The 24,429-nt window shown below is 39.6% G+C and overlaps 1 protein-coding gene across 9 annotated transcripts in view; it reads left to right on the top strand.

Annotated features, from left to right (window-relative positions):
- Positions 1–24,429, top strand: part of LOC140268375 (adhesion G protein-coupled receptor L2-like) — an 82,199-nt gene that overhangs the window by 51,972 nt on the left and 5,798 nt on the right. For 4 of the 9 annotated variants that reach the window (XM_072363194.1, XM_072363198.1, XM_072363199.1 and 1 more), the window contains exons 7-21: positions 646–746; positions 2,167–2,352; positions 5,403–5,441; positions 9,386–9,569; positions 11,054–11,176; positions 12,760–12,965; positions 13,516–13,689; positions 15,011–15,220; positions 16,003–16,223; positions 16,988–17,054; positions 19,177–19,268; positions 20,647–20,815; positions 21,486–21,614; positions 22,936–23,032; positions 24,077–24,202. In XM_072363194.1, the coding sequence (XP_072219295.1) occupies positions 646–746; positions 2,167–2,352; positions 5,403–5,441; positions 9,386–9,569; positions 11,054–11,176; positions 12,760–12,965; positions 13,516–13,689; positions 15,011–15,220; positions 16,003–16,223; positions 16,988–17,054; positions 19,177–19,268; positions 20,647–20,815; positions 21,486–21,614; positions 22,936–23,032; positions 24,077–24,202 (2,124 nt within the window). The remainder of the gene's footprint in view (positions 1–645; positions 747–2,166; positions 2,353–5,402; positions 5,442–9,385; positions 9,570–11,053; positions 11,177–12,759; positions 12,966–13,515; positions 13,690–15,010; positions 15,221–16,002; positions 16,224–16,987; positions 17,055–19,176; positions 19,269–20,646; positions 20,816–21,485; positions 21,615–22,935; positions 23,033–24,076; positions 24,203–24,429) is intronic. The other 5 variants (XM_072363196.1, XM_072363201.1, XM_072363202.1 and 2 more) reach the window with 3 other exon arrangements.

Raw genomic sequence — 24,429 nt, forward strand, 5'->3', positions numbered from 1 at the left:
ACAATGCATAGTTTCCTTAGCAATATTAAAGGCTTCATTGGGAATGTAGGAAGTCAGTGGTTAGGGAAATATTTTTGTGGCATAGTTCTATGAGTTTATCTGAAGATGATACTGCTGGAGCAATCTCTCAGAAATTGCTTTTGCAGTCCATCATGGAATCTGGCAGAACTGTCAAAATATAAAGGAGGGCTGCTGAAGAATAAAAGCAAGAAAGAGACAATGATGAAAAAGGGAAGACATCTTAGATATGTGTGCTGCTGCTGTTGTCAGTGAAGCGGGGTGTTATTTAGAGTAATGATGTCTTTTAAAAGAAAGGGAGCATATATGATGTTTAAAGTTTTGAAAAGTGTAATTTTCTGAACAAAAACAGTTCACAGTTTGTCCAATCTGTTGCTATTTTTCCTGTCAGTTAGGTCCAAAGCATATGGAAACGTGGCTGTATTTTTGTAAAACTTTCCACTCTTGTTATTAAATAGAGACATTGTACACAACTCCTAGGCTCTCAGATCAAAATCCCTGTTGCTGCTGAACATTTAGTTTCCTACACAGGAGAAACTGTGTAAATGAGAGAACAGCAGGAGCCAATGTATCTGAGCACAGTTTTGCCTTCCCCTCCAACTGTTGTGTTTTTGTGTGGTATTACAGGCATCGCCACATTCCTCTGCACTGTGGCAGGTTCCTGGTGCTCCAAAGGGCCCGATCTCAGCAACTGCACCTCCCACTGGGTGACTCAGGTGGCACAAAAGGTAAAAAGAGAGTTTGTTAATAGCAATATGTAGCAGCACAAGCTTGCACCATGGTTAAAATCAAACATCTACTGTTATGAGCAATAGCTGACCCCTTTGCTTGCTTGTTTTATTTTCTGAACAGGTCAAGTGTAGTCATCATGAAAATCCTTCTTTTCAAGAGTAGCTAAAACCATGTGGCTGGAAAAAAGAAAAAAAAAACATGCTATCTAAAACATCAAGAGTAAATGTAAGAGCTGCAGTGTGCCTCAGAGAATCAAAGAGCCACGGCTTTTTTCCTCAGTGCTTCAGTGCTTTGAAGTTGTGCAGGTAGAAATGTAGATGTACAGATAGGCGCTTCAACAGCATGAATGCACAATAATGCTACAGAAACACAAACCACATTTTCAGTGAAATATTATTGTTACCCTTGACTGGAAAAAGAACATCTACGGAATACATAAGGTTCAGCCAGGGTCTCAGGGAAACCATAGAGATTTCTGTTTGAAGAGCTGTGACCTGATTTTAAACTGTTTAAATGGTCATAGAATAGAAAAATACTTTATTCATATTTCCCCACTGGGGAAATTCAAAATTATGTCAACTAGCCATGCTAGAAACTGCAAAATGTAGGATCACTTCAAAAATGATTCACACCATATTAATGTGGATACATTTCTGACTATGAGGGTTCTGTTTGATATCATCCCTAAAGGCAAAGTACAAAGAACAAAGAGGACAAAATTAATAAATAAACAGAGAAATAAACACAATTTTTATAACGCTTAAAGCTGCATCCATGCAAAATTGACAGAAAGGACAGAAATATATATATGTGTGTGTGTGTGTGTGCGTGTGTATGTATATATGGATATACATAGATATAAATATATATAGATACATATGATACAGTATGAAAAGAAGCCTTGGCTATCTTTATTTTTTTAAATATATATTAGGTCATTAAAAACTCAAACCATATACAAACAGTATGCAACTCTCAGAATTGACAGTATTAGTACCAATGTTAAATCTTAGACCTAAGAAGAAATGGTAGGTTTGCTGCAATTATTCTACCTGTTTGTTAGCATATAGCTAAAGGGGATGCTGCCATAGAGCTATCACATTTCTCATATTGCAGAATTAAATCTGGGTCATTTTTCAGTTGAGTAAGGCTATTATAATAACTGTTCGATTGCACTGATCAAAGAAGCAAGCTTGTGATTGTTGCATGATTGTTGGGTGTATTTTTCAGTGCTTTTCCTAAACCTGTGGGCCACTCAAGCTTTTTCTTTTTGAACAAGCCATGTTGCAATGGATTAGCACTCTGAGATATATGTGCAATAAATTATTCAGGTGGATGTTATATAACCATCATCTCAAGCCTGCATTACCAACACTTTACTGACACCCCCTTGTTTTTCCCTCCTGATGTTTTTAGATTCGGAGTGGCGAAAATGCTGCTAATTTAGCCAATGAGCTGGCTCGGCACACACAGGGCCCGGTGTTTGCTGGAGACGTCAGCTCCTCGGTGCGGCTGATGGAGCAGCTCGTGGACATCCTGGATGCTCAGCTACAGGAGCTCAGGCCCAATGAGAAGGACTCAGCTGGACGCAGCTTCAACAAGGTGATTTGAAATTCTCAACTGGCCTGATGTAACTTTTCATAAAACTTTGTCCTCTTTTTGCCCTAACTCAGAGTCAGCATTACTTAAGTCTTTCATTTGCAGGTTACCTACAGAAAACACAGATCTGCCTGCACACTCTCTCACATATGCACATAAGCTGTCATACACAAACATAGTCTCAAGTGAGGGGAATAGGGGGACAGGTCCAGCCCTGAGGGAAACCTCCATAGCTCCCAGGCAATTACAGGCTTTTGGCTCACCTGGCTGTTCCACCTTATCGGAGCTAATGGCCACAAGCCCCCCAACAACAAAGAGAATAACTCTTCATTGCTGACAAGTGCATAACTGCTCCCTCCTGGAGCTTCTGCAGGCACCTATTGAGAAAAGAGTGTGTCCTAGCCGTGTCTAGTTCTCTCAGCTGCTGGCAGTCCCATGGAGAGACGAGTGACAGTTTGAATTATTACATTGCTATTTAGACTTTGGAGACAGTAGCTGCTCCGTAAACAAGGTGATTTTCATCAAAGTGATGCCCTTAGTTTGTGTCCATATGTTCAGATGGTTTCTCAGCTGTGACTGGGGATTACAGCGAGCCAACTCCTTGTAAAGCTGTTTTTTCTTTTGCACCACTGTGCAGTTCTACAGTGAAACAACATAAAAAAAACTGCGACTCAAAGCTTACTGATTTTCAGTGATTTACACCTCTGCTGTGATTTGAAGGTGTACCCAGTGAAAACTACTTTCACTCTGAAAATAAGTTAATCTTAAAATAGGCTACTTTCACGTAGGAGCCGAATCATTCAGTGATCCTTTCTTTGACTTTTTGCACCCTTATAACAATTGTACTGTACATTTTTTCTATTTTTCTATATACATGGATCATCTTTTGGCCCAATCAGGAAATCAGGTTTTTATGGCAAAACAGAGGAGGTGCAAAACACAACAGCAAAACTAAATGTAATACACAATTGCTGAAAAGATGACATTTCACAAAACAGAACAATTAAAAACGAGGAGCACCATTTCACAAAAGCATTTTAAATGAAATCAAACAGCGCTGGCTCAGGTGGATGGATGATCATCTTCCAGTGGTGCATATCTGTGAGCCGAACTCCCCCCCAAAAAAGGTTGTTAAGGACTTTGCAGAAACCAGTAAGGTACACACAAAATGGGCGTTTGACAAACAGTAGTTTTCCCTCAACACAGCCAACAAAACAGCTAACACGACCAGAACAACACAAGTTCCACAGTGACACGGTTCAAGTGGAACATTCCTGCGTTGTTATTGTCCAAACCAATTGTACTGAAATCCACAGGTGTTTGCTGTCATATATGTGATCTCTCCTCATCTGCTGAATAATTTTAGTGTGCGGCAACTTTTCTGACAGCGCTGACAAGTGATCTCATCCCACTTGTCTTCCCTTCAATGTCCAGATGAAGCAGCTCACTCAAAGAAATTAGAGAAAATTCTTTCTCCTTTCTGGAGTAACAACTACTTCATTCTCTGTCGTTTTTCCACTTAGAGATCTGATCGTGCCTTGTCCAAAATCTGGGTCATGGCAACTGGTCTGTGTTGAATGACGCAGGGGATTCCTCAGTAAAATATTCTGATGTCTCTGTTCCTGAGTATATTCAGCAAGTAACTGTATATTTATGCGAATACATGTAAAAAGTCCTGGCAACAAGGTTAGCTCTGGGATTAACGGCACCACCGCTGCCATGTTAGCAAATAAGAGATTGGCACATATGCAAAAGAGATAACATCGCAGGGCAAAGAGCTACATGAGTAAATGTAGGTAAATGTAACCAGGGTTTTTAAATATTTTCACCTTGACTGAAGTTTTTAAGAATTCTGGGTTATAGTACTGCTTTTGCAGTACATAGAAAAATCTGCTTAAGTCAAAATTCCTGTGATAATATGGTACAGACTAAGACAGTTCAAAGCTAAAGATTGCAAGAAACATTCAAAGTATAAGTGCATAAAGTGAATTAGAAATTTTCCAAAATTTTTCATTGTGTTTTATGAAATGGTGTTTTTTGTTTTAATGTTGCGCTTTCTGAAATTGATTTAGTTTTCTATTTTTCTGATTCAAATGTTGTGTTTTACACCTCAGGGCTACCATAAGGTTTTCCCATTCCCCTGGCCTGATTATGGACACATTTTCCTCCTCTTCAGTAGAACGCATTCATCTTTTAATCACAATTAACACTTATTAAGATAGATTTAAGCAGGCTCCAGAAGTCTGCTAGTTTATTTCAACGCCTTTCGAAAACAAATAAAAGTCAATAGAAGATAAATACTCCACATCTGAACAACTAAATGATGGGTTTGAAAATATTTACATGTAAAAATAATGTGTCCTTAGAAAGTGTCTTCCCTAAACCATGATGCAGTCCTGTACATTCAATGCAGCCTTTTCTCCCCTATAAAAATGAAGAGTCCGTGGTAGAAAATATATTCTGTTGAAGAAACATTTTTGGTGTGTTTTGCATGTTTTTTTAGCTGTTTTCTGATGTGGAGGTCTGGATAAAAAGAACATTTAATCTCTTTTTTCCAGTTCTGTCATAGCTGCAGCGTATAATTTTCTACGGTTTGACTCAGTTTGGAGGAGATGGTGTCTTAGTTAATGCCAATAGATGAACAAAGGGTTATAAAAAGAACTAGCATTAAAATATTCTCTCCATGACATGAAATACAAAATGACCTCATCTCATGTTGTTTATCTTCGCGGTGTGTTTTAAAGCATCACTAATAGGGAGCATCAGAATCTGGTCTCAGCATTTTTCCCTCCTACTCTGTGCCTTTCTCATCTCTTCCTCTCACTAGTATGTGATCCATATTAGTAGTTAGGATTCAAATGTCGTTAACTTCCCTCTGGAAGCTTTTAGAGCTATCGCATCATTTAAGGTTATAGTTCACAGACCTGTGCATTTCCTTCTTTTCATTAATTCTGTAATTGATGCTAAGCGGCATGATTTAATGTTTCCTTTTCTCTTACCACCTCTCTCTACAATCTGTCTTTTATGCTTGATCTTCTTGTTGTGTGGAAAAGCTTCAAAAAAGAGAGAAGACATGCCGAGCGTACATGAAGGTATAACTGCCAGGCTTTTCATGTTGCTTTTTTTTTTTTTTTTTTACTCCAGTCCCTGATGTCTGACTCTCAGCATGCAGCATTGTCTGTCTCTGTGTCTTTGGTTTGTCTGTGTGTCAGGTGACCTGCCTGTAAAATATAGCTGCTTCGTCATCTGTCTCTGTTGTCTGCTCTCCTGTCATTCTGTCCATCTGTGGATGCCTCCATCAATATCACTCCGTTTTTGTCCCATTTATTTCCTCCTCAGCGTCCAATCACTTGCACATCTTTCTGTCATTTTTTTCTCTCTCCTCCTTGTCTCCCTCCCCCACTATTTCACTCTCTCCATCACTCTCGTTGGCTCTTTTTACGTTGTGTGAATAATTGCCTTCCCACGGTCGTAATTGCACCTCCCCGTCAGCCAGGAGTGTGATCAAAGTGGCATTGTGCTCAATTGTCACTTGCTTACATACAATCTCTAGTCTCCTCTGTCGCCATTGCAAGAAAAAAAAAATTCTCCTCTCAAGCTGCAGTTGTGTTTCATCTGAGGGATTAATTTCTGAGCCTATTAATATGTTTGTGTTTCAGTTGGATTTTTTACTTTTTCACTGCTGTGGTAGAGTTTATTTTCTCTGGTAGGCTCTACTGAAAGACAAGAACATGATATAAACACAGAGGAAAGAATGCCTTGCACAGAATAATACAAATATATTACACAGTGGCTCATGGGGGTGTAAGTTGAGGTTGTTTTTACTTGAGGTCTCTTTGTGCTGAGCGAAAAAGGTTACGAATTTGCCCTCTCATTTAGAAACCTTATGTTGTGCAGCGCTAGTGTCACATGGGATTGTTTGTCCGCTGGTCCTTTAGTCCTCCTCAACACAAAGTGTGGTGCCCTCATGGTACCTCGAATGTATCACGGTTACTTTGCTCTAACTTTTTTTTTTTTTGCCCAGAGTGTTTCAAAGTCTAACATTGTGGGTATTTAGCTTGCAAGATGATATTCGCAAGATCACACTAATCAGAGTATCCATCTTGTCAGGCTTTAAATGATCTTTTTGTTGCCAAGGCACGGGGATTCTACACTGGCAGCAATGAGTGGGTTTTAGGAATGACAGCTGAGAGCAGATGCTAAAGATGTTCACTAAAACACCAGTTATATCACAACTGGAGTATTTCTGGAAAGCAAAATGACTGTGTGGGCTGTTCTTGTTGCAACTTTAGCTCCCTTTCCCTGCTTGATTTTACCAACTGGTTGTGCCATTGGTCATTGTCGATCTGACTGGTAGAACCCAATCACCCAGAAAGTATTTTTTTGAAAAAAGTTGCTGAGAGAGTTTCCAACGACGTCCTCCCAGGTGGGCCTGTGTAATAAACCATATGTCATATGTCAAGCTATGAGGACCTCTCCTCACATGAAATTGACAACTGTGCCTAGTGTGCATTTTCTACATGCACATTGTCACTACCTGATGTGAGTCACTGCCCTGTGTGAGAGCTGTATGCTCAGATAAGATTTGCTCATACCCTAGAGTGAACTAAACATCCCCTAGTCCCTTACCAAATTTAGATGCCATTGTATATTGATGTACAAAATTCCCTGTAACTTGCGTAATTCTTAAACTGTTTTCTTTACGATTTGGTTTGTTACAAACATGAATAATTGGATATCTTTCTGATTTCTATTTGAAATTGAATTCACTTACTGTGAGTTGATCTTATGCACATACTAGGTATCCACTTTTCTGAGCTTTGTGTGTGTGCAGATGTCTTGACGTCTTTTAATTAGTGTTTCAGTCTCTTGGATTTCCTCCGAATATGTATAATTCTGCACCACGCAAATTCCACTATGATAAAGAGGACAATCACTTCATTCAAACACCCGAGACATATATAAAAAGCCCACCTCTGTAGGCTGGACACATGCCATTACACAACCATTGTTTTAAACATGCTTTAAATCTCATATTTTATTTTCATCTTTAGTAGTTGTTGCTTTTAAGAAGGTTGTTTTGGTACAACGGTGATTAGAAATGCCTATTAAAATTATATTTAATGCCAATGCACAACAAGTATCAAGTTTTTATTGTTCTAAGTTCATCTATACTGCTTGTGTTGGCAAGTCTCACATCATGTAACAGCTCAAATCAGGTAGTGGCCCACCTGCCTGCATCTGCACCATTAAGAGTATTCTGAATTAGCTATTCAAAGTTTCTTTTTCAAGTGTATCCACTGATGTACAGCAAATTATTACCGTATCACTTTGATACTATAGACTTATTTTTAGATAAATGTTTGATATGCAGATATGAGGAGCCACAGCATATACACAAATATTTCCTAAACTTGAGAATTTACACCGATTTCCTAGATTTTTGTGTTGCACAGCAGCGACACAAACTGCCGGTGATGTTTTTCAGCAGAATCACTGTCTTTCACACTCTTGAAGTTGGAGAAACTCAAATGTTGACTGGCCTGTTCAGTGAGCTCTCACCATATGTTTCCGCAGCTATAATCAGCCACGGAGGCAGCCCAGTTGCACCCCCATCTCTTGTGGTTTCTAAACTGACCTCCACCCAGACGAGAATTGAAGCAGACTCAGTCAGAACATGCGTTTAGTCTTTGCAACACGAATTAGTGAGAGTTTTTTAAAATTTTTTTATTAAATTTTATGGCTCTTTTGTGGAAGATTTACCTGTGGATGTGGGGAGGGAGACATTTAGTGTATGTCCAGTTGTACAACCTCCAACTTTGTAATAACCTCTGCCCTTTCCCCTTCTCTCTTATACACATAGACAGCAAACACACAGTTACTGTTGTCATCGTCACAATTCACAAGTTTCAGTTGTCTGCAAAGTCAGGGCCACCAAGATTGATTTTTGTGATTAAATCTGAGCTATAAAGACCAACCTCTTGTGTCTGGACACAGTCATATTGCTGTGGTTACCATGAGCCTTGCGGTTAACTGTTGCAGTTAATCAAATATCGATGCAAGCCCTGGTTGATCCACTTTCTTTTTAGTTCAGGCATATGGATAATCCTTACACAGGTCAATTAGTGTTTTGGATAATCACAGCTGTGACTAATTGGTGCATGGAAAAGGGTTTGTTGTGGTTAATTACCATTATTGTGGTGGGTCGTGCTGTGGTTAATGGCACCTATGGTTAAATTGTCATTCATACCAAGGGCTGCTCCAGATTGTTGTGCAACTGTCTGTTTTTGTAGGATTTCATGAAGTTAGTTATGTTGTTTCTTAATTTTGCCTGTCCAGAGTCATGAACTTACCCAGCCAGGGTCAAAGGAAACTCTTGTTTTATCAACATATGATACTTGTGTGGGTTTGGTGGAATGTTTTGCTTACTTAGAGCTTATCAGAAAGCAGGAAATTAAAGGATTGGCTTTGAAAACAATCAGAAATCCCCCACCCCCCCACCCCCACCCCATTTTGACCTAGACTACTACTTTGGACATGGATTTCATCATAATGCCCCTTTTCCTGCAGGGAAATAGAATCTGGAGATCCTGTTTTGGAAACAAGAGTATTGTCTCGTAAAAAGTTAACTTTATTCATGAAGTTCTTCTTTTGGAAAACATTTGCTCAAAAATTAAGAATTGTGGATGCAGTATTGTAGGCAGCTTCATTTGGCGAAGGGATGTGGTCTTCAATAAAAGAAGTTAGTTCACATGAGAATTCTTTAGGTTTGAACTATTTTTTTTTATAAAGGAGAATATTAAATAATACCCACTAAATCTTTGATCGTCATTATTATTTTATCTAGCATGGATGAAGCCTCATATCTTCAGTCAGAGTGATCTTGATATATCAGTCTCAGTTTTTATTACCGTCACTGTTGGCCATTCATGTCGTTTTTATCATTTTCTTCACACTCCCCAGCACGTTGTTATTGAACTCGAGTTATGATGGGAGGGACAGCAAGCTGACATTTCACTTGTCTCCATGGATACAGGCAATCGTGGACACTGTTGACAACCTCCTGAGGCCGGAAGCGCTGAAATCCTGGAAAGACATGAATTCCACAGAACAAACGCATGCTGCCACAATGCTCCTGGATACCCTGGAGGAAGGGGCGTTTGTCCTTGCAGAAAACCTGATTGAACCTGCGATTGTAAAAGTGCCTGCAGAGAATATCAGTAAGTTCATGTAAAACAGAGATAACCACATGTGCATAACTGTCAGTCACGTTTCTTGATGATAATGGGGTTTTTTTTGTATTCGTCTGGACTCTATGGGTGACTTTTTTCTTCTTTTATATACAGGCAGCTTCTTTGGTCGAGAATATAGTTTAAAATAGTCAAATCTGATAAGGGAGACGTCACCATATAAGATTTGACTTAAAACACAAGCACAAAAAACAGAAGAGCAAATTAGTTCTGACAGGCAGCCTATTAGTGTCGCAATTTCATTCATTTCAGTCAGCTTTGTGCCGGGAACTGTCATGTTTCTACTCGTAGCTCTTTGTTGCTATGGTTATGCTTCGTTACTCACCTTTTTTTGTCTTGTATCTCATTGATTTTTAATCTTTCATTGTAAAATCACCTCATTGAACGTGTGCTGTGAGATGAACTGTCCAGACCTCTGGGGGAAAACAAAGAAATGAATTGAATGGCACTGCGTCATTCACACTGCACTCTATCTGCTCTCTTCAAGCCATTCCTATTAAGTAGCAGTTAGCTAAGCTGATAACAACTGGTTCTGTCTTTACAAAAAGCACTGATTAATACGTTAAGTATACTGACTATTTAATCACTGCATTTGGACACAGCTCATTGTGCTTATCTGCACAATAAAGATAACATTTCAGTGAATGCGTATAAATGCACCCACATGAAGGAAAACACAGCAGCAGAGAACAGTTTACCTGAACTCCCTTGCAGAGCTGAAAGAACTGAAAATGTTTTTTGTTTTTTTTTTCAAATTAGCAGTTTTTTGAGACCCAAATGGCTTCTACAGGTGAGAATCAAGGACAAAAAGAGGGGAAAGGGAGACAAAGAGGGAGCTGAAAGTTAGACTGATGGAAATAGAAAATAGAGAACAATTCCTTCATCTCCATCTGTCAGAACCCATCTATGTGCGGAAGTAAGGCCAATTCTGAGGAGGAAGTGTGCTGATACGTATGTTCTCCTGACCCCTCAGTAATTTCACACATCAAAGAGAGCAACACCCGGCAGCTGGCATACCAGTGAGAGGGGCTTCAGGAATTTGGAGGATTTTCAGAGATTTGCTCATCGAGCCCTGAGTTATCTGAACCCACAAGGGAAAGAAAGAGTAAAAGCTCAATGATATGTTTGATCCTATGAATATTTGACATTCATGCTGCAGTAGGCTGCGTGCTTGCATTCAATCATCCTCCATTGCTGCTCTTGTCGTTACTTTTTCCTTTGCACTTCCCTCCGAAGCTTTGACAATGCCAGCCAACAGTGACATGAAGTAAATGACACCCTATGGGATCTTGCCAATAAGATTTGACTGTTACAATGAACATTGAGTCTTTACAGACACGCCACTGGGCACTAACGGTAGAGCTCTGTTTAACACTGTGTAAAGCATTTAATATGTTGTCTGTGGGTGAAATATCTCTCTTTTTTACCTTACCTTGTCTTCTACTCTGTCTCAGTGTTGGATGTATATGTATTAAGCACTGATGGCCAGGTGCAAGACTTCAGATTTCCACAGACAAGCAAGGGTGGAGCGACTCTTCAGCTCTCCTCCAACACTGTTAAAGTCAACAGCAAAAATGGTAAGAGAAACAGCTGTGGAAACATCCTTCTTTCCATCTTTCATTTAATTAATATGTGTAGATATCTCACTGTAATTTCACATATCAAGAACAGTTTTAACTGTGCCAGAAGAAAAAGTGAGACATTTGGGAAGTTGGCTTATTAGAAAGGTGTCACCTTGCATGTTCAGTAAAGTCTTCCTGGCTTACATGTTGTTATGAGATGGTGAGCCAAGACTTCATTCAAATGACTGGCATGGCAAGTTGTTGCGAACATGTGACTGATTGTAGAGTTTATAGCGTGTATATGCTGATCTACTGTGTAGATATGAAACACGATCCCCAAATGGACTTGCAGGCACTACAAAAAGAACAACTGTGTGTCGATTGTACCTGCAGTTGTCCTTGTGGGCATCGGCAGCCAAGTATAATTGGCTCTTCAGAGGATAAATAGAGCTCTCAGATATGACTGGTGATTATTAATTCAATCCAAGCTTTAAGCACCTGACAACCAACATATTTAAAGCTCACAAAGGAACCTTATAATAAGACCTAATAATTTCACGGATCATAAAGTACATTAAACGTCATTAACTTGGATTATTCAGGAATATTTTTGGATGTACTCTGAGAATTTTAGACTTAGACTCTTTTATTAAAACGAGGAAAAGAAAGTATTTTATCATGGTAAAAATTAAACCAAAATACAAAAACAGAGCTCGCTGGGATGTCTTTTATATTTTTGTTGCAATAATGCAATTTTACCACAACATGTTAAGGCTCTGACAAGTTCGTTTTAAAAAGGGGGGAAGGAGGTTGACACAAGAAATAACTTGTACTTTCTAAAAGAGAAAATTTACAAGAAAGACCAAAAAGAGCCATGAATATTCCACTGAGATTATAGTCATAATTTTTGCAAAGAGTATTCTTCTGAGATAATAGTTCTAACAGATTTATATCAGTTATCACTTTCTTTTCTTTTTTAGGCTTAGTTCACATTTTTTGTCTTTTAAATGTCCAAAGTTATGGTAAATGAGACTCAGAAGACAGGCAGCTAAAAAAAATTACTTTCATTTAACAAAACTAAAGGTGACAGAAAGCCACAACACAGTGCAGACCATGTCAGGAACAAATCTGCATGAGGAATAATACACCCTAAGGATAACAGAGATGAGAACAAAGCACTGAACAGTAAGTACTGCAGGTACTAATACAATCAGTACTTGAAACCTGGAGTGAAGCAAGGACCAGCAGCTAAAACTAAACAGAATACATGAGGATGGAATAGTTTAAGAATAAAACAGGAATTTAAGCTAAAACATGAAAAATGCAAAGATCAGAAAACTTGATCAATGAGTTGATACAATAACTTGAACAAAAGCAATCTACCATGAAAATGAACAAATTGTGTTGTAAACAATACATTGATTGGATCATCCACTGCTAGCACAGCAACTCACAGAAATCCGAATCTGTGGTTTTGTGATGTTGATTTAATCCTGCAAAGTCAGGCGATGTTGTGTCTTTACCATGCATACCAAACTTGACTGAATGAATACATGCATAATTGTGAATTAACTTACTTTACTTACCTTTGGTTGCAGGTGTGGCCAAGCTGGTATTCGTGCTCTACAAACACCTGGGTCAGTTCCTGAGCACAGAGAACGCTACATTGAGGGGAATGGGGGACCTGAACAAACACAACCTCTCCCTCACCGTCAACTCCCACATCCTGTCGGCCTCTATTACAAAGGAGTCCAGCCGTGTGTTTGTAGCCGACCCTGTGATCTTCACACTGGAGCACCTGGATGTAAGTCTCCTCCTGAGAGTCTCCTAGACCACACTGCAGAGCTAGAATGTGAAAAATACTAAAGTGATTTCACTGTCTATTAGAGTGAGGGGAAAATCCATCACTTTCAAAGTGTTTTTGTTGGAGAAAAGTTATGTAAAAAAAATAGCTATTTTACTGTTTTACGGGTGGTGATTTGCGCTGATCAGACATGTAGAGAGGAGTTGTTGTTTTGTGTTTTGCCTTGAGCTTGAAAATTGCCATAGTAACCTCACACTTCCCTATAATAAGATTCCATTTTCTTTCTTCTTTTTTTTTCTTTTGATCTTTTTCATCTCCAGCAATCAGTTATATTTAAATGGATTTGAACTGCACACAAAATAACATGTCAAGCAGTCAAAGAGAGTGTAAACATAATATACACATAGCACTGACATCTTTTAACTTATTGGTGAGGGTAAAAACATTTTACAAGATACTTGTGTACATTCAGGCACACTGCAGTGTATGTTCAGGGTTTGCAGCTGGAAGTTAGAACTGATTATTTTTCTCTGTCTTGTTTAACTTGCAGAAGGAGCACTACTACAACCCCAACTGCTCTTTCTGGAATTACTCAGAACGAAGCATGATGGGATACTGGTCCACTCAGGGCTGCAAACTGCTGGAAACCAATAAGAGCCACACCACTTGCTCCTGCAGTCACTTGACAAACTTTGCTATCCTCATGGCTCATCGGGGAAATGTGGTAAGTGGTCCTCACTCTGTGGTTTTTATGGGCTATTTTTCAACTCTCAATTTATTGTTCTTTCTCCTATCCCACTGAACGATTTGAGCACATACAACTAGAGCAAGAGTGGCATTTCAGAGGAGAGAATTAGATTATAGGTGGAGGAGAAGGTAAGCCAGGGTACAGTGGTGGAGAAAAGGCAGTAGGCTGTCATTTTGAAAGAGTGAGACAATGGATCAGGATAGGAAGTGGCACAGCATTATCAGAAGTAATTATGTTTCACCTGTAGTACATGTCTAATATCCTTCCTCCATGCATGTGTTCATTGGAAACAGCAGAACCTCGGTTTTAACTTGTGTTTTTACACTGTCTTGAAGTGGTGCTGGAACCATTTGGTCGCAAAATGCAATTACAATCCAATTACAAGATAAATAATATGTGTGGCAAGGACCATGCCAGTAATAAATGTAGGGGATAAGTTTGTGGTTTTTTTAATAATACGTTCCAATTCCTGAACTCTGTGCCTGTCATCTGTCTTAACCTCAACCTTAACCACAGTACGAAACCAGAGCCCAGATGCAGGGCTCAACCCCACAGCAATCCCCCAACACATCACCTTAGCTGTAACTCCTGCCCTCAATAAAATTACAAATATCACGGGAGGAATTGCCTCGGTCTCAGGCCACCATGTCTTTGAGTGATATTTCATCTGGCCAAGTCTGCATCGTGAAACACACTCAGCTTTAGATCTTCTGAAACACTGCATGATTCAACACCAATACGCACATGGTTGCTGCTCTTTGAGGCAGTTTTTCTTCTGATGTCACTTTCTGCAACACGTGCTGCATAAAATGATGACTGAACACGATCGGTATGAGGGCCCAATGACGTGAAGTTCAGTCAGATTGAATTCAGGCTTCACGGTCTGTGAAGGCTGCCCATCTGAACATCAAAACACATTGAACATTTACGAAAGGAAAAAAAAATCTGCATTTTTGTTGCAATTCCTCCAGTATTGTTGAACGGTAAAACACAGTTTGTTCTTTTATTTCATGACAAAAACACTATTACCTTCATATAAGGAAGTAGTGAGTTTTTATGGTGGCCAGTGAGAAGCAACGATTGTTATAGCATTTAAAAGGCCATCTGGTTATTTTTCCAGAAAGACTGTGACAGAAGAGTTGAGAGTCTCTCTTTTCATAATATACTTGAATGTTTCCATTAGGCCAGGGTCTACACCTCAAGTATAGCTGGAACCATTATGTGCTTAAATGCCACCCATGATAATGACGAGTGCAAATGTGAAGGTCAGCTCTTTTTTGTGCGTGTGTCTCTGCAGAGGGAGGGGAGCATGCATGAGGTTCTTCTTACCGTCATTACCAGGATGGGCATAGCCGTGTCTCTAGTTTGCCTGGCCATCAGCCTCTTCACCTTCTGCTTCTTCAGAGGTCTGCAAAGTGACCGCAACACCATCCACAAAAACATCTGCCTCAACCTCTTCATCGGCGAGCTTCTTTTTCTCGTGGGCATCAACATGACAGAACCAAAGGTACAGTAGAAATCATACCGCAGAGGCTCTTAGTCTTAGATCTTAGTCACATCGGAAGTGATTAACCTTTATATGCTGAAATTTCTCCCTCAATTTGCCTTTGAAGTAATGAACCACTTAAAAAGGTATTAAAGTTAGAATAAAATCAACTTGGAATGTCTGCCCCATTTTATCAACTACAGATATTGACTGCAGTACATTCATCATAATAATCAGTGTTTCCTATATTATTTGTTTCTGTGGAAAATGGGACCCATGGGATCTTTACTATTTATGGCAGGAAGATGCATCCTCTATTCTCAAATGAGTGTTTGCAATCCATGTGGCCTTAACTTTTCCAGATGTGCATTTTCAAAAATGCTGTAATCTCGTTTGATCCTGGACAATGATGTTATTCAAACATGATCTTTACATTTACATCTTGTTTTAGCATGTATCCTGATCATTTTGAATATGAATAAATAAAATTATTAGCTACTGGGGGGCACTGAAACAGGCATAAATATCTAAGTTTACATCTGTGTTTTTTTGGATAGATTTCACAAAGCTACATGAATATTTGTGTGGTGTATTTATCTCTATTTGATAGATGTAGACGTGGTATTCCTTTTCCTTTGTTCCTGTAATTGACGTTAAACTTTAAAACTCTTCCTGAAATATTCAGTGTTGTTTCAGATACAGTCACTGTTAAGTGTGAAACAAAAGGGGGAAAACAAAACAAAGCAACCTACTTTTAGCATTCTTGTTTTCTTGAGTGTAACTTCTGTGTGTTTTCCCGTCAGCTGGTGTGCTCGGTCATTGCGGGGGTCCTCCATTTCTGCTTCCTGGCTGCATTCACCTGGATGTGTTTGGAGGGCGTGCAGCTGTACCTCATGCTAGTCGAGGTGTTTGAGAGCGAGTTCTCACGCAGGAAGTATTACTACATCTCTGGGTATCTCATCCCAGCTGTTGTGGTGGGCATCTCAGCAGCCATCGACTACAGAAGCTATGGCACACAGCGGGCGTAAGTGTAGCATTTTTTTTTTTCTATTTTAAAAGATTGAGATGAAAATCATGACTATCTCCATTGAGACGCACCCACACGGCATGCAGAGTATGTTTTGTGCTAATGATAGATATATCACAAAGAGTAATCCACCTCTGCCCCTTGGCAAATTTACAGCTTGTCATTGCTAAAAGAGGAGCCTGTGAGCACAGCAGCAGCATTAATGAATGTGCTGGCCTGCTATATTGACTTGCCAGTTTTTTTATTCTTTGCATGTGGATAATTGCTGCTCTTGTCAGTAAAAAGTTTATGCACTTCTCTGCTGGTCTATATCCAAGCAGCAAGCTTTATGATTTGTAAGACTGCAATCCACTAATTTATGGGGCTTGAATAAACTACCTTTTTCAAACTCTTTGTTCACTGCATAGGTCTCCACTTAATTTCTGTTTCTTGATAGATACAGACCGAGGTGCAGTTCATTCGTAAACTGTCTGATATTATTTGTTTACTGTGCAGTCTTAGGTACACACAGGCATCTCACATTTGCAGACTGTGAAGTCATGAGTCCAATAACCACTGCCCTTTTACACTGCAGCTTCTCATGGCACAAAGCCAACACTCCCTTAAGGTCGGGTTTTCTTCTCTGCGGTCAGAAGAGTCGCTATTATTTTTCTGTAACCTATCATCCAGCTTGCTCTGCAGGGCCCTGATCGATTAGACACAAGTTTGTTTTGGCATCCAGATGATTTATTGAGCTGAATATTACCTTCTGTATCCTGTAGATGCTGGTTGAGGGTGGATAACCATTTCATCTGGAGCTTTATTGGACCTGTAACCTTCATAATAGTGGTAAGTTTTAAATTTGTGCATGAATATGCATTTTCGCTCAAGAAGAAGCCTTAAAAACACTTTATAGATTTTTTTTTTCTCTGTGTGCTGGCAACCTCTTAGCTCTGCTTTCTCAGATCAATTTGCATGAAAGAAAAGTGGTCCCATTATAGCTGACACAAGGACATCAGTGTCCACTCAGCTATGAAATCCTCTGAAATCAGAAGTGTTGAGCAGCAACAACTTAGAGCTGTTTGCTCCTCTCTGTACATCTAGAGAATACTCCCATCCCGCAATCAAGAGGAGAAATCGTTTCAAGCATGAAGGTCATTTGCTCAGTGGGAAAACAAGGGAGATATTGGTGGGGGGTGAACATGGAAGTAATGAGTGGGTGGGCCCGGCAACCATTACCACAGCTCATAGCCCTGCTGAGGATCATGACACATCGGCAGCCAATCCGAGCAAATGGACATCTCCATCTTCACCTCTTAATATTTCATGCGGAGTGCAGGGTGTTCTCAACACACATAGACAAGACGCAGAAGTTGCATGAACACAGGCCTGAACGAATGCACAAAGCATATCCATATGGTTTCACACATGTAAATCTATCCAATAGCTGTAAAAACATACTAAACCTGAGGAAGAGCTGCATTGACAGCACTGGTTTTATGCGCTTTATATTATGCGTTTTAACTGTAGAGAACAGCCCCTTAGAGATCCAGCATGTGGGGGAAGTCCATATGCCTCAGTTTTCTGCAGAGTGCCTCCTAGCTTCTCACCTCACTGTCCGTCCGTCTGTCTGTCTCATTGGATCTGTGTCATCACTTAAGGCCGTGTTAAATGCATCTCCAGCCGCTCGATTCATGCGGACATAAATTGGCCCCAGTGGCTGGTAGACAGAACTCTGATCTAAAAGCTTCTGTCTTCTTAGCCACTCCTTATTTTGCCATCTTTCTCCTTTCTGTTGCTGGTTTAGATCTGCTGAACTCTTTTCTTTCCAATTAAAGATTGTTCTCTATTGCCTTGTAGTTTTACAATATGCATCCACGTCGGATAATAATCTGTATCTCACTGCCTACAAGTGAATGAAAAATTGAAAGGAAAGTATTTTAGAAACTGAGAGCATTCCACATTGATCATTAGGATGCGTTAACTTGCAAAATCATTGTTTCCATTTTCATTCATGTACAGAAGATTTGTTACACCTTTAAAAAATGCGTGCTTGGAGCACAAATGGAACTGAAGTTTTCATTAGCGCAACAAATAAAAAGCACATATACTTTGGTTTTTCATTGAATATTTACAGAAGTACATTTGAACGGTTAAATGTGGTAGCGGGCCAAATTGAAGCCCCCCTCCTCCCCCCTGCCTCCCACCTTCCCCTTTGTGGCTATGGGCCCTGCAGTGCTTAGAGTGAGACATCCTGAGAGCATGGAAACCTTTCTGGATGTATGGCTTCAATCACCTAAATGTTTTTCCTGGCCTCAGTAAAACTTGCCTCTAAAATATGGCATGCTTTCCTCTCAATGTTTCTGGGGCTTTTGGCCGTGGCGTGGCAAATCTGTTTGGGTTTTATTGCATGTACATTCTCATCTTGTGTAATTGCACTCAGAATCGACTGTAATGACAAACACGAGAACAGAGGAAAACGCTGAAGGTAGCTTATGTTCAAGCTTGGAGGTGTGAGAGGATGACTAAAGCGATAACCTCACAAGTTTTTTTGTTGTGTTTTTCCTCTGAAAATCAATGTGCTTCATGATCAGCACAGAAACATTAAATTTTCTTAGTCCTCTCACTAAAGGTATGTGTGGTGTTGCTCACTGTAGAGCCAATAACACAACCGACTAAGCAGTACATACTCCGAAAGGCTTGGAAGATAATGCAATGATAAAGATTTAGTTATGTAAAAGTGTAGTAATCACATGTAACATTCTTTCTTTTTTTTTCTATGCTTAAACACTTTTGATTAATGATTTAATGATTAAATGCAAGAATTTTAGTTATTGTGTATTTTTAGGGTGTCAATAGTTCTTGTACATAAGTAAAGGATCTGAATACCGTCCTCTGCACTTCTGGCACAAGGAACTGGATGCCTTCCTAAGTGCAGTCTCTTAACCATGATGCACATCTGTTTTGACAGGTCAATGTCATCTTCCTGGTGGTGACGATGTACAAGATGGTGAAGCATTCCACCTCCATGAAACCCGACTCATCCAGGCTGGGGGGTATCAGGTGAGGGGTGTCACTCTAGGAGATTAAGAGACCGGTCTGTTGTTACTTGCTGTGAGACTGTGTGTGTATGCACGCTGAAAGGGGCGGGGGAGTCAGTTATGTGAGAGAAGAAAAATAATATGCACTGTCACTGCTTTTGCCCTCCTGCTATAATTTTAAAAGCTGCGTTTGACCTACACATTTATTTGATTTTCCAACCAGACCAACAGTTTTCCCTCTTAGGTTTTATTTCAGTCTATCAGAGGTGCCTTTTTAGCTCATTTTATGATATCAGTGTTTGCACTACACATGGGTATATTGCCTGTTTTATTTCTTCATAACTGCTTTTCTGACCTTCTTAGACTTTTCTGCTCCTATGCTATCATACTTTATATGGAGGATGGATCCAATCCACATGCCTTGTAGTTTTCAAGATGTTTAAAACACAAAAAAGCTCCCCATCCTTCTCACGCTAAGTGGGCTGCATTTGGTTGATAAAACAACAAGTCCCTGACCATTTTAGAGCCTAGAGCCTTGTTCAACAATATGTTTGACGGCATGCCAGCATATGCTATGTGGGCGTTTGATTTTAAGGCAGCTACTCTGGTTTAAGTCCAAACAAAAAAAATAAATAAATACAAAAAACAAAACAAAAAAAACATAATTTAATGGGCTTTCAGGTTTGTTTTTAGCTCATAGCAATACCATATTTGTGGATTTTAGCTTTTACACATTATAACAAGCACTTAGAACTCATTAACTGTCATCAATTAGTGTCTCAAATCAACCATGCGTGTAGTTTCTGTTTTAAATGTGGGAACTAAAGTGGGAAGTAAAAAAAGAAAAAAAGGATAAGTATTTGGTTAGATTTGTTGTATTTTTTGTGTGTGTATGTTTGTTTTTTTGTCACAAGCACAAGCAAAAAGACAGCAAGTCTAATCAGGCTTGATTATTTTTCTTTGGTTCCTCTCTCAGCGACATGTTCATGGACCATTTCTAGTCTCCTCTCTGGGCTCACTGTATTTCTCTTGGGATGACTCACTTCTCCCTTGTGCATCAGTAACGATACAGTCTTTGTCACTTAACCTGACTGTTAAGTTGTATCGTCAAGGCTTTCCTGGAAGGCACGAAAAAGAAAAACTTGCTGCGTACGGTCTTCTCTTCCAGCAACTCTGAGGAAGAGAAAATGTTTGACTCAAATTCATTCCAAAACTCTGCACCAGCATTCATACACAGGTGTAAATTGTACAAAAGCTAGAAAAATAATGAGGATGTTTCTTTCTTTTTTTTTTTAAAGGCGCCATCCAGGAGTAGTGAAACATAAGCGCCAAACAAAGATGCAACTGAGAGCTCTTTTCCTCTTTTACTTGTTAACATCGGTCTCCGTGTTCTTTTACAGGTCATGGGTGTTGGGAGCATTTGCGCTGCTTTGTCTTATGGGGCTTACATGGTCCTTTGGCTTCTTCTTCCTCAATGAATCCTCCATTGTGATGGCTTACCTCTTTACCATTTTCAACACTCTACAAGGGATGTTCATCTTCATCTTTCACTGCCTCCTCCAGAAAAAAGTAAGATTGTCCTGCGTGATTCATAACATGTTGAAAACCAAGTCAATGAGACGTCTTTTATCAAGCAAAACTTTTAAATCTGTCCTTAAATAGATTTTTCTTTAGTTTTAAGACTGTTGGTTCAACAAAGAAAAACATCCTCTTCGAAAAAGTGGTAGTAACCATAATGTCTTATTATATGGATATTTTTTGTGAAGTTACCTTGTAAGCACAAATACTGATTTTTCCAGCTACTCAGGTGTAGTTGAGTGTGTTGCTTTTTTTTTTTGTCTGACATGATACTAAAGCCAGACTAATAGTCACACAAAACAAGAAAGAGAATAACTGATCATTTGAACTTTTTTTTGGCAGCTCCTCTTTGATAAAATATAAATAGAACACATCCAAGAATGCCTATTTCTCTCTCATTCTAAGTTTTATTGTTGATCATTTATATAAAAAACAAAACTTCACTGATGCATTTTTTTTCACGTTCAAATCTGGCAACGCACATGTCGAATTATATCCTAGCTATGATATTGCATTATGTTATACATTGTCTGTTATCTCCGTCTTTTCAGTTGCGTTATTTAAACGGCTGGCATTTGATACAGATTTGGGATTTGCAGCTCTCATGAGTCGGCTGATGTGTCATGTGCTCAGTCTGTCCTGACCTTTTGCTATTTTGCAGGTTCGGAAAGAGTACAGCAAATGTTTCCGTCAGTCCCAGTGTTGTGGAGCACTACCACCTGAGGGTTCCCACAGCTCAGCCAAGGCCGCCACTTCTCGGTCCACGGCCCGCTACTCCTCTGCTACACAGGTACACCGGCAGCAATCAAATAAATCATGGCTTTGGCTTTAGAAAACCACAAGTGAAAATGGAGGGAGGCGTAGGGTCTGCAAGTCAATCTTAATTAATTACGTTTGTTAGTTTTATAGAGCTCTCTGCAATAAAACAAAATTTTTCTTAATCTTTTTTACGTCTTTGAAAAGTCTGAAGATATCAGTCTCAACAAACCCAATGAAAAGATGGAATCCAACTCAGAGTTTAACTTTCAAGTGTTTTTGCTATTTTCTCAAAGATGATTTTCTATTTCTCACTTGTTATTAAAGATTTATGACGCCATGTGCAAATGGCCTTCAGGCTAAGAGCCTCTGTCAGGCAACGGAAATTTAAAAGCAATGAAACGCGAGGTAACTCACCCTTAGTTTTGGTCTTTCCAGTAATGTGACAAAAGAAAACGCAGAACATCACCACCTTTATCTTTTCACATTTTTTAAAAAATATTAGTATTCTTAGAGGCCAAATTCTGTGTTTATTTTCCCAAAGGATCCAAATAAACACAAAGGTTGGACTTTCAAATAAAAATGACACTGATGTTCAATGTTTGGTGTTGCATTTAAGGCTTCAAATTGTAATGTTGAGAGAGGCTCCAGCTCAATTTTCATGTATCAGGAAGTTGTAATAAAGTTACTATAATTAGAAAATGAATATAGCAAAATGTATTAAAAAAAAAAACAGGAATAAAATAAAGTGCCTTTGTAATGTTGTCAACAAATGTAGACTGTTCATTTCTTGTTTGTGAATATCTGTGGCTTTTCTGACAAGAAACAAATTGAAATCTCTCAGTGCTATGGACATTAGAGAATAATCGCCCAGTCAGTAATTGCCTCCCTAGTTTTCTTTGTTTCCAGAAATTTCCTGAAAAGTAACTATTTTGGACAGACAAGGTTTGTGTCCAACAGCAGTGAAATGTTGCACTGAACGATCTGTACATGCCTCTTTTAATATCTGCTCAGATGACTTTATGAGATCTATCTTAGAAGCACCACTGGGAATTTGGTGGCTGCTTCTGCTCTTTCTGTTGAGAGGAAAAAAAAGAGCTGCACATGGCAATTTCTCAAATTACAAACTGTAAGATTCTCAGCGCATCCATTTCTGGTAGCAGAAGGCTCAGTAGCAAATGTGAGGCTTTGTAGCACAAACATGTCATCAGACAGCGAGTTAGCTGTGTCTTGTATACAGGCATAGGCTTGAATCACAAACCTGCACAGACACTCAGTCCTCAGGGCCAAAAGCCTTGGAAAAACAACAGCACCTTGTTGAGTCCTGATCAGTGGCTGCTTTTTTCTCAACACAGAGCCGCATCAGGCGGATGTGGAACGACACTGTGAGAAAGCAGTCGGAGTCCTCCTTCATCTCAGGCGACATAAACAGCTCCTCCACTCTCAACCAGGGTAAGCAACCATCGCCTCCATCGGCAAGAGACGAGACACATGCTCTATTCTCTTTGTGATGAAGCTCTGAATTCACAATAAACACTTCAATGGATGCAGGCTACACGGCTCTGTAGAGGCTGGGGAGTTTTCTGTTATTTTGCTCTCAGTGATCAGCAATAAAGAAAATAGCATTAAATGCCACTAAGACATTCTGGAAGTTTGATGCTTGCTTGGATCATCTAAAAGTAGAAACACATAGATAGATTAGAGCTGAAATAATAAGTGGCGTGTAAAATGTTATAGATGAGAACTTGAGTTCCTGTAACGACCCTGACCGGAGAGAATGACCGAGCAACGGCCATCTAAATCATCTCCATCCCAGAGTGACTGTCAGGTTGGACTGAGGGGAGGGAAATGAGCAAAGTCAGGTAGAGGTCAGAGCAGGTTTTGGGAATGATCCCAGCATCATGAAGCTCACACTGTGCCAATACGGATTTGGCTGTAGTTTTGGATTTGTTTAGATTTTATTTTTTTTTTCTTTTAATATGTATGCATGAGCAGAGTTTCTCATAGATCCGTCCAAATAACTGAGCATAGTTATTATATTCTCAAGGGCTTACGCAAACATGCTGAGGTTGATGTGAATACTGCGTTATTCGTGGCAGGCCACTCAGGCATGTTTTGTCTACTTTCTCAACTGGATGAATTTGTTTGGATGAATTTGTTACAGATAAACACTGCAGCTGATTGTGTTGCTGTTCTTTGGTCAACACTTGTCGCTGTGATATTGTTTGTCAGTTACATCAGCAGACTGTTTGAATAATGGCACACGTTGACCAACATTTCTAAGGCTGCTTTGTCCATAATAGAAGGCAGACGGAGCATTGGTCATAAATCTTTAGGGGTGTGGAATTCTAGACGGCGACCATCAGTGGTTGTTTATGTCGACAGCTGCCCAGCGCACCACCACAAACCGTGAAACACAGAACCCTGAGCTCTCATCCTCTACTGTTTTTCACTTCCTAATTTTCTCCCTTTCTGTCTCTCTTCCTGTTATTTCAGGGATGACTGGCAACTACCTCCTAACTAACCCTCTCCTTCGAACCCACGACACTAACCCTTATAACAACCTGCTGGCAGAAACGGTGGTGTGCAACACCCCCTCTCCACCGGCCTTTCACTCCCCAGGTGCACATTCCACCCACCACCATTTCTCTTGCACAGATCTCTGGTTGTTTTAAAGCACACGTGCAGCATTTTGAGAAGTATGCATGTTTGCTTTTTAGAGGAGAGAAAGATTGTAACCACTCTCATATCCAGTTTGTTAAATACAAAGCTACTACCAATGGGAAAGCTTAGCTTAGCATGGAGAGTGAAAACAGAGGGACATAGCTAGCCTGACTCTGTTAACAAAG

Source organism: Leuresthes tenuis, unplaced genomic scaffold, assembly GCF_036924035.1.
Source record: "Leuresthes tenuis unplaced genomic scaffold, fLeuTen1.0.hap1 SCAF_14, whole genome shotgun sequence".
NCBI lineage: Eukaryota > Metazoa > Chordata > Actinopteri > Atheriniformes > Atherinopsidae > Leuresthes > Leuresthes tenuis.